This window comes from Vigna angularis, chromosome 1 (genome assembly GCF_016808095.1).
Source record: "Vigna angularis cultivar LongXiaoDou No.4 chromosome 1, ASM1680809v1, whole genome shotgun sequence".
NCBI classification, from domain to species: domain Eukaryota; kingdom Viridiplantae; phylum Streptophyta; class Magnoliopsida; order Fabales; family Fabaceae; genus Vigna; species Vigna angularis.
Window position 1 is genome coordinate 52,714,088 of NC_068970.1, and position 11,185 is coordinate 52,725,272.

The 11,185-nt window shown below is 30.5% G+C and overlaps 1 protein-coding gene across 1 annotated transcript; it reads right to left on the reverse strand.

Moving 5' to 3' along the window:
* Window positions 1-3,787: 3,787 nt before the first annotated feature.
* LOC108323979 (uncharacterized protein At5g65660) lies at window positions 3,788-7,914 on the reverse strand. The gene is made up of 2 exons (XM_017556775.2): window positions 7,365-7,914; window positions 3,788-4,499 (listed from the first exon to the last, which is right to left on the reverse strand). Exons 1-2 carry the CDS (start codon window positions 7,647-7,649, stop codon window positions 4,332-4,334), a joined length of 453 nt encoding a protein of 150 aa, XP_017412264.1. The 5' UTR covers window positions 7,650-7,914; the 3' UTR covers window positions 3,788-4,331.
* Between the last annotated feature and the right edge of the window lie 3,271 nt (window positions 7,915-11,185).

Below are 11,185 nucleotides of genomic sequence, written 5' to 3' on the forward strand. Positions count from 1 at the left end.
TAATATTTAAAATTCACTTTATGATTTATCCATTCAATTACTAATTACAAGTTTGTATTAAATTTAGTTAAAGTTAAAGTATACTAATAAAATGATAAAATTATTAACATTTTTATACATTTAAAAACTTATAGGTTATATTAGTTTTAATCTATAAAGTAGACCTGAGGTAACTTTTAAAGTAATATAAAATCCATGATTATATGTCATTAATATGTAAATAATTATTATTTTTAAATCTATCATAATCACTTCTCCTATCTATTAGTTTATTTTTCATTTTTTCCCTTATCTTTCAATTTTTTATTATTTTTTACATCAGTTTTTTATTATATATTTTGTATTATAATTTTTAAATGTTATTAAAGGCAAAACAAGATTTATGTACTCTTTCCTCTCAATAATTTTTAAGTGATAACATTACTCTTTTAAAAGTAATTTAAATATATTATACCTCTTCTTTAAAGTAACATATTTGACAAATTTATTGATGTTCTAGTCATAATTAGTGCTTCTCAAAAAGTCTAGAATGGTGACCTCAATATATTATTTATTCACTTGCAGGTATTTCTATGCAATAAACAGATATAATATCAATAAGACATGAATTCAACTGTAATGAAATTAACAACTTTAAAAAAACAACTATAACTAGTATGTTAGTTAAGCAAAGTTAATTTATCACAAGGACATAATTAGAATAGTTGTAATCTATTTTCTAAGAAATTTAAGAAATTGAAATTTTGAGAGGAGTGATGTCCACAATACAAGTGAATTATAATTTATACACCATTTGTCTACCAAACTTAAATGTAAGAGAATGCAAGAAATCAATATAAGCGTTATGTTTTGGCTACTGTAGAAAATAATGTTCAAGAAATATTTCTTTTTATAGGTACCATTTTTAACAATCAAATGACCTTAATTTCCTTCGGTCGCAATAAGTATACCCTACAATAAAACAAACAAAGTTAGAAAACAAAATCAAATTATTTGTACAACAAACATCAACCAAAAAAATATGTTAAAATAACCCAACAACAATCACACATTTAAAAAATTATAACTTTACACCCAAGAAGCACAAAAACTTCAAAATGATCAAACAAAATTCAAATATTTCTAACAACAAAAAATTATAACTTTACACCCAAGAAGCACAAAAACTTCAAAATGATCAAACAAAAGTTCAAATATTTCTAACAACTCAAAATCAGTGAACAAAAACAACAAAAGATAACGATAATGAACCACGCAAACTTACAAACGGTGTTTCTTCCTCTTGATTGGTGGTTTTCGCCACACCTTGGTGTTTCGAAACGGTGGAACGACGGTGGACAATGCTCTGATGAATGACTTAAAAATGGTAGAACGGCAGAACGACAGCAGACAAGGCTCAGGTGAACGTTGGTAGTTATGTGAATGGTGTAAAGTGGTTGAACGTCGGCTTCTATGAATGGGAGGTATGTGGGTGGAAGGACGTTTTCTGGAGGTTTCTCTCGCGCAAATGAACTTCCAATTTTTGAAACCCCAAAATGAAGCCCACCAAATCAAAACCCCTCCAACCCTCTCTCACTTCCATTTCCACGTCATTTCCAGTTTTTTAAAATTTTCTCCACCTAGACCAATCACAAGTGATACATGGACCGAGTCAAAAGTTTATTAAAAAGTAGTGTTAAAATATCATTATCCATAAACAATTAAGTCATGTTTCTCCAAATGTTTAGAAACTATTTTGGGTATAGGGTTGAAGTCCCTTACTCAAAGCACTTCAGGTTGTCTTGAAGACCGGACGGACGTTGCCCAAAGTACTCCAAGTTGTCTTGAAGACCTGATGGACGTAGCTCAAAGCACTCCAGGTTGTCTTGAAGACCGGACGGACGTAGCTTAAAGCACTCCAGGTTGTGTCGAAGGCCGGACGAGTTGCCTAGTAGTCCTCCAGTTGGCACGTAGGCCGGATGGGCTCCCTAGTGGTCGTCCAGTTGACACGTAGGGTGGACGGGCTCCCTGGTGGTCCTCCTTCCTCCAAGTTACGTCGTTCATTCTCCCTCCTCCTTGTCCAAGCTGTGTGGGCAAACACCTGTTAAAGGCACTCTGACGCTCAAGTTAGTAATGTAACCGAGCAGTTGGAAAAGCAGGTAATGCATGTATATTGTGCATCGTTGGTTCCAAAGTTATACTTTAGACCTTTATTTATACTAGTTGGTGATGAACCTTTACCTTTCGCTGACCTAATGATGGCCTAATCACACCTTAACATGCATTAAGATTTTAATGAGTTATCATGTTTATAATCTAACCATGCGGTTGGCCTGGGTGGTTGGTCAGCCTGAATGGTCGGCCTAGGTGGTCGGTCGACCTGGATGGCTGGTCCGAACGATCGGTCTGGGTGATCGATTGACTTGGATGATTGGTCTGATGGTACCCAAGAGACTGTACGATATACATAAATGATCAATCTAATGGGGCCAGAAGACTGTACGGTACAAAAACTAATTGCAAGTTCCTTTGTCTTATGTCGATTATACTTTTCATTGCAATACTATGATTTTTTGGGATCAATAACATGACTGGACTTTTTCTTAAAACTGTAATTAGGATGGTATCTACAAGTCTATAACATTTATTTTTTTGTATTACCTAGGATACCACATTTTGGGTCTTTCCTTTCTGTATTTATTAGAATAAACAAAACATTTGTTTGTAGAGTTAACAAGAAAAGGTCATACTATCATAATTAATAAAGGAAGTTGAAGAAGAAGTTAACCCAATTTTATGATGCTCTTCTTCTTGAAGGACTAAGGAGAAGACAATAATAATAATTCAAATAGTAAATTTTTTCCACAAATCTGGGAAAAAGAATCATTCAAGTCCACCAGAAAAGAAATTATATACTCTTGTTCGTTATAATTTTGAAAATGTTGTAAGCCACCAACATGGGTAAGCAAAAGTAGGTCTGTATCCTGATAAATGTCGGTAATTACGCAATAGAAAAATATTCTTGTCTATACCCATAAATAAAAATACAACATAAATTTAATATGGTTTAGCACTTTAGGATCTATATTTACCAATATTTATAAAAATTTAACATGTAATTTATTTTGACAAAAAACTATAAATTTTCATATAATTTTTATAATAAAAACTGCAAATCTTTTCGTACAATTTTTGTGGTACAAAATCACAAACCATTTCTTACAATCATACTAAAGAAAAAGCATATATTAATATGTAAAAACTAATTTAAACAACTAAACCTAAACTAATTTAAGTCTTTAAAAAAATGAAAAATTACACGACTAGGAGTAAAACATAAAGTCCCTTATCTATATTATTACCTATTAGTTATTGAAAATAATAAATCTTGAAAAAGAAAACAAATAAATATATTAAATGTTGAGCACTTAAAATCAGAAGTCAAATAATTGAGAGTTGTAAATTATCTTAGCGGATGTTTAGGAAGTAACGTGATAATAAATGGTTAAGTTTAAGAATTTATTTGACATTATTAAAATTTGTTTCGAAATTTTTAATTTTACAGATTAACGCGATAAACATTTTAAATTTTTAAAGACTTGTATCATTTTGCTTGATTTGAAAGTGATAATTAAATAATAAACGAGAGAAATAAAATAAAATAGGACAAAACTTGTGAAAAAAAAAAAACATTATTAGTACCAAACCAAGAGACAACTTTTTCTATCCCCACAAGATTACCATCACGATGATTATTATTACTATTGGTAATGGTATCATTCTTGTCATTTATATACCACCACGGATATAACAAAGAATTGAACTTTGCATTGTTATATTTAACACTTACATGTAACAAACTTCGCACTGTCAGTCACTAAACCAAAAATCAGTTGAACAGTATTGATTTTTGCTTACTCTGTGATTTTTGCTTACTCACTTTCTATTATTAATCAAAGTGATATGTTTCTAACATTACTGCATAATATGAAGATCTCATGTGGAAGAAGCAGAGAGAGGATTTACCCAGTTGATGGGCACAATGTTCAATCTATAGATAATTGATTTACACGGGAAAACCCCCCTGAAAGCTTCATGATGGGTGGACAAGAATTGGGAAGAAATATGAACAGAATTTGATGTTTTACTTCAATGATGGAAATGATATCCAAGTGCCAAACCCGGTTTGCCTAAAACTAAATCCTATTTTACATGTCATAAACTGTAAAGAGAGCTCCAGAGGTAAAAATGGCTGAAAGGCAAACCCCAAGAAATAGTCTACTCTTCACAGAAAATGAATCAAGCCCTTGATGCAGTATGTAGAACTTTGTCTATGTTCATATCTCTCAGACTTAATTGATGGAAGTAGGGAGGGTGTTGGAAGAGGAACATGGTAATGTGTTATGCTGATGAGAAGGCCAAGAAATCCGTTCTGGACAACATGGAGCAGGATGGGCAATAAATGTAGGAATTTCATCTCCAGGCATGAGAACTGAAACCCCACTTGCATATACACTCATCTGCAAAATTTACAGAAAACCAGGGTGAAATTCATGTGTAACTAAAACAAAAGAGTAAGTTATCTCCAGCAATAGATGAATTAAAGAGTTGTATTAACAGCAACAAATGCTTATTTGTTGCTCCATTTATGTCTAAAAATGTGTTTGGATACACAACTAAATTGAGTACAAATATAACAAGTCTTTTTACATGATAGCTTATGTCACAAACTTGACTTGTAAGAATCTCTGGTTACTTTTACAGTTAAAACTCTTTCAAACAACCATTAATAGCATTAGTTTTGACATCATAAATGAATAAAATGTATATCAATGAACATGTGAATTCTTTCAGGGCTAGGCTATTTAGAGTATGCAATAGTCTAGTGGCGTTTAGACACATTATTTATGCAGATATAGTAATGCAATAGCTGCAGCACTATTTTCTAGTTCGACATTTCAACACAAAAAGCAAATTCACCAAAGGGCCTAGTCCAGAAAATCAGAAAGGAGAAAACAATTGATTAGTACTCGACATTATCACCCATTTTAAACTGAAAATTCGACCAGGTTAGTTGATTGTGACAGCTTTACGATGGAAAGAAAAGAATGCTATCAGTTAGACACACAATGTCAGACACACAGCCAGGCATGTATGGTCTAGGATGCAAGCACACAGGGAAAGTGAATTGGTCAGTGTCATGCACAACGTTTTATATAAAAAGTGGCTAAAACAATCGTAGGTAAAACACAATAAAGCCACCCATATTGGCTATTGCTGAACAGAATTTTACTGTGAAGTTGTTTGCATCCGATGCTAAACTTATAAACCAAGATCTAGCGAGTGAAACACATCCCATCACTCAGCAAAGTGATTAAATTTTACTGTATAAGATTCACTGGTACAAAGAATCTTTTCCTAGACACCTAGTGGCCCTCACTTCTGTGTAAGATTAAATGAAATAAAGTGACAAAAACAAAAGCATTTATATCATAAATTTGACAACAATCCATTATACGCAAGACAGTGAAATAAACATACAGAAGAGACATTGATACACAGAAAACAAAGCATAGTAATTGCCTTCATTTTAAAAGTCAATGTTCTGCACTGTGTATAACATGTTGATACCTTTCAATAGTTAGTTACTATTAAAGGACACTAGTTAAAGAATCAATATACAATACTTTTTTAATTAAAAATCACGATAAGATCACATTACAAAATACTTTTTATTCTTTGTTTATTAACAGGTTATTTGAGTGTCTCAGATAGATTAACAGTTAAAGAATCACATGCTATATTTCTACCCATCTGTGTGATTAGTCTCTAATCCAATTTCCTTCTGCGCATGGTTTGTTACAGAAATGTGAAGTTTACTTTTATGTAAAGAAAATTCCAAAACGGTCTCTGACCACTATCATTACCATAAACAAAAAAAAGAATCCCAGTCAGAAGCCAAAGTGCGGGGAGCATTTTCACCAAAGTCCATATTCTGTTATCTATATTCCATTAACACAATACTGAGATCCTCTGAGCTGATGAAAATGCCAAAAAAGTAAGCTATTAAATTCTGGATTAGTTCCTTTCAAAATAAAAATTTGAATTGTGTGATGAGAGAGCTTTTCTGTCTAAAATCTCATTGGCCAATACTAGAGAATCATTTAATAGTTTTTGATAAAGGTGAAAGAAACAAATCCATCGGAGACAGCGTCTCAATCAAGTTGTGCCCTACTACCGAACTGAGATTGGATAAGTAGGTGGGTCCAGCGTGTTCCACCGAAGGAATGGCACAAGGCAGACAACACAATTGTTACATGGTACTGGTTCATCATAGGATACTACACTATACTACATTAAAAACTAAATATTAAAGTGGTATAAGCCAAGAAGATATATATGTAGAATAAAATACAATATACCATGTGGTTACTTTATTTATCTATTAGCATACAAGACTAGCATTTAAACGTTGACCAACTGTCTGAGACCACAGACACCGGCCACACACGGTTTCATCAAAGATTTTGGAGATGCTGGAGAGGATGAACAGCAAGGACAATGTGGGTCTCAACTTTAATCACAAAGATTTACAAAGACTCGTGGCAAGGGACCAAGTGTTGAGTAGAATGCTTCCACGCAGGACCATCTTCACATAAAACTTACAAGACAATACAGTTCGCTCACGAATCATAACGAAGATAATTGACAGAACGTGCAAATGCAGAATGAAATCAAACCAAAAAAAAAATGGTAGGGTTAGCTAAAAGCTATAGAGTTCACTTTCCAATGAAGATTAAGAAAAAGGGTTTGTCAGAGCTAAATTGATATTTGACTGAAGGGAAGTTGAGGATTAATATTAACCACCACAGTAAAATAGCAAAGCATGTTTTTATCAAAGAAAGGCATAAACATAAAACATTTGAAGACGGGAACAGAAGAGTAGAGCCACTAGGAAAACCTCTTATGGAAGACCAAGACAGTTAGAGATCTAACATTCGTTGCAGATATATATAACCAAACTGGTATATGTAAGTGGGAGAACTTCTGAAATTGAGTTAGACTCAGGTCCAAGAATGAACAAGAAAACATAGAAGGTGGTGGTGATTAAGATGACAGGCACAATCACAAAACGTGTAACAATCAAACAGCCCAGAAGAAATTTATTAAAAAAAAAATAGCAAGACGACTGTAAAATTTCAAAAAATCCCAAGATCCAGCAGTCTTTGAGCAATTAAGTGAGGAAATTATGAGAATTTAAAATAACATAAAAAAACTAGAAAATGAGAAAACCCACCAAAGAAAAACAACTTTTGGCACGAAAAGGTGGAGGCTTTATCATCGGGACGAGAGAATTTTACTTTTTTTTTATTGATTTTACTTACTTTTGGTGAAGGGTGAGCGAGCTTGGCGGGGAAGCCGATCTGGGCTTCGACGTCGCGGGGGGCAGGGCGAGCAGCGGGAGAGAGGGGCGGCGAGGTGGGGCGGAGAAACCTCTCGAAAATGGCCATGACTAGGAACATGGAGATGAGAATGGCGGTGGCGACGAAGCCGAAGGAGACGGCGTTGACGGAACTGTCAAAGTTGGTCCAATGCTCATCTCTGTGGACGTTGAGTGGAGCCTGAATTGGTGGCCACCCGTTCGCAATGGCGTGGTCCCCCACCACCATTTTTGGTGCCGATGAAGCCTCTCTTCTCTTCTGCTATGCTGTTTCAACCATTCTTTTTTTGTTGGCCGAGAAAGAGAGAGTGAAATAAGAACAGTGTGGGAGAGTTCAGTGAAGTTTGGCAATGGAGAGAGTTTGACTGTGTTAAGCAATGCAGAGAGAGTGAGGGAGAGAGAAAGGAAGAACTGAAGTGAACATTGGAATTTGGATGAACCTCTCTCTCTCTCTCTCCTTTTCTTTATATTTCACACACATACGATAAAAACAGAACCAGAAACCTCTTTACCATCATTATTCATTTTTTTTTTTCCTTAAAGAAGCTGTTTAGTTATTTATGATGTCCTCCCTCTCTCACAACCTTCTCATTCATGTTTATTAAGATTAAAACAATAGTTCATAAATAACAATATAATAATATTATTAGAAGTATAATAAAAATTAATTAACACCAAATTAAAGACAGAAGCTCTTAATTAATATTAAGCACACTAGTTCTTAATTAATATTAAACACACTTAGAGAAAAAAAGTTGGTCAAGATAATATTTTTAATGAGAGTTTGAATCAATTTGGTTTTGATAGATCAATCCAACGGATCAGTCGAGTGATATAATTCGATCGAGATATAATATAGTTCGATCTTGAAATAGTTCAAACGATATTCTTTTCAAATAGTCCTTAATCAATTTGCTTTTATGTAAAAATTCAAAAATTTCAAGTTGTTTTCCCTATAAAATTACATTTTTCAATAATAAAAGAAAAGAAAAATCAAATTAATCTTATAACTCAACGAATCAAATTGTAAAAATTAATTTATTCTGAACCAGTTCAACCCAACTTCTTTTTTACTGGTCAAAGTTTGGTCGAACATAATCAAGCTAGATTTGCCATTTTGCAATTCCTAATTATCATTATTTAAAAATAGGATATATTTTAACTAAAACTCTTATTTATACTATACTTACTCTAAAACAGACAGAAATAAGAAAGTCTGTCCAGACTATTTTATCATGCCAGTCTTATTTAAAAGTGTTTTTTTTTTATTTGTTTATTAGCATTTGATATAAGAATACAATAGCGCAGAAGAAAATAAAATCTTCATTTGATTAAATAAAGTAAATTTAATTTATAGTTCATAATATTATTCATACAGCAACCAGTACAAAAGAGTTATTTTATTCTATTAAAAATAGGTATAGTGTTTTTAATATATTTTTATCAGGATTTTGCAAATAAGTGTTATTAAGGCTAACAAATTAAAAAATAATTTTTAATAAAATTGCATGATAATGTTTTATAAAAAAAAAATTGAGTAATTTTTTTCTTTTAATTTCTTATAGAGACATTAGTTAACATTTGCGTTAAACTTTATTAACAGTTGACTTAGTTTAGAAAATTTTGAGCATGAATAAGGTCATAAGTAATAGACTTACTATAGCCAATTTTGATATTTCAAACTCAATTAATTTAACAAACAAATAAATACCACACCCAATTCATATCTAACTTTGTACAATATTAAACCCTTTTAATGAGTAAGGAAAAAAGTCAAATCACTGTAAGTTGATTTTTTAATTGAGTAGTGATATTTTTTAGATGTACTAAATAAAAACCATTCACTTTATATTATTAAAGTGGGTGGTAACGTTGCTTGTACTTCTTTAAGTATAAAAATAAAATAAAATAAATATTTTTAACTTCAGTAATGAACTCTTGTTTTATTCGGCAAGTGGAAATTGGCTTTGTAGACATAATATATAAATGAAAATTTTAGAATTAAATTTATTTAATTAATAAATTTTTTAAGATTGCCAAAATTTAATATAATATAATAATATAAATAATATCACAACAATAACACCTAATATATTTTAATAAATTAAAAAGTATACATAAAATTAAAAATATAGAAATTATTTTTAAAAATATAAAATATTTCGAATTTATAAGTAATATTAAAAAAATAAATAAAATACACTTACTGATAATAATTTGTAATTATTTTAAAATCAAGTTAATATAAAATGAATAAAAGTTAATTATAATTATTAGTATTATTATAACAGTATTCTAACATACAAATAATAAAAGAATTAACATTAATAATTAATGTGAATATAAAATTAATTTCAATATAAAATATTAATAACTTAAATTTATTAATAAGTCATTAATCAGTTTATGATTATTTTATATTAAAATGGTCTCTTTGAATTCGATTTTTGATGGGCAGATTTTTTTTTTTTCTTAATTTCATATTGTTCCTTACAATGAGCGCGAAGTTGTTCCTTATATAATTTTTTTAATAACGACAACGTATTCTCTTTGTTAAATATGATAGTTTTATGTTGGGAATTAGTTAAGTAAACAAAAACATATTAAACTTATTGTTGAATAATTAATGTAAACTTGTGTTTGTGTTGTTTTAACCACAACATCTTCAACTTACAATTATAAGATCAACTTACAATTTATCATAAATATCATATAGTTCCAAAATTTATCAATTTACTTACATATATAAGATTTTTCAAACAAACTCCGACTTAAAATATCATGTATAAGCAAAAGGAATTGTAGAATGATATCAACTTCTCTTAGCTTAAGTTTCTTACACTAAGAAAGATAAGTGAAAATGGAATAAGAAATTATTGAATCACATTACTCCCTGATTAGCTCAATATTCTAATTCTTACAACATCTCAATATAGAATAAAACCACATGATTCCTTTTTATCCAATAGTTCTAGATATATACATACATATTCATTAATTAATAGAAAGAATTTGAAGAAGGAAACAAACTTACATTGAGCACTTTAGAGTCAGGTTTTTCATAAAGAAGAATGTATATTGATGGAAAACTTGGATATTTTTAAAAGATGGTTTTTTTTCCTTAATTTTTAGTAAAAATTAAAATTAATCTATCTTTGAAATTTTAATCAAATTTAGTTTCTTAACTTTAGTATATAACTAAAATTTGTTAAGTTTATTTAACGTTTCTAATATATTTCATGTTAACATTTGAGTTATTTATACTATTTTATACATTTTTTATTTAATTTTAATTGAAAAACATATTTAAAACCTCAAATAAATTAAACAAAATTTTGTTAAAAAAATTTAATTTACAGCGTTTTAAAGACAAGAAACTAAATTAGTTTAATGTTTTGAAAATAATTTTAACTTTTATTAAAAGTTAAAGAGAAAAATACATATTTAATTATTACAGAAAAGGAGGGACAGTGGAAGAGTAAACTTTGTAAGATGAGAATGTGTTCTTTCTTCTTTTAACAGAAAAAAGAAAGAAAGACTTAGATTTCTAATGGCACACTCTCATTTTCTACGTTCACCCCTTGCTGGTTAACTACCCTTTCACTTTCATTTTTTCTAACTTTAAACTGTTCTAAACCCACTTAAAGCCGAATCAAGCCCAAATCTTCAGGTCCATTTTCTCTTCACTATTTGTAACTACCTTATAATCACACACACCATCGAATAAGTTAAAACTTCAATAAGTTTTAAATTTATTTTTCACTT

Coding starts and splice junctions, on each gene's coding strand:
- LOC108323979 (XM_017556775.2), bottom strand. CDS start 7,649: ATGGTGGTGGGGGACCACGCCATTGCGAACGGGTGGCCACCAATTCAG. Junction 4,500..7,364: donor TCGCTCACCCTTCACCAAAA/GTAAGTAAAATC, acceptor TAAATTTTGCAG/ATGAGTGTATATGCAAGTGG.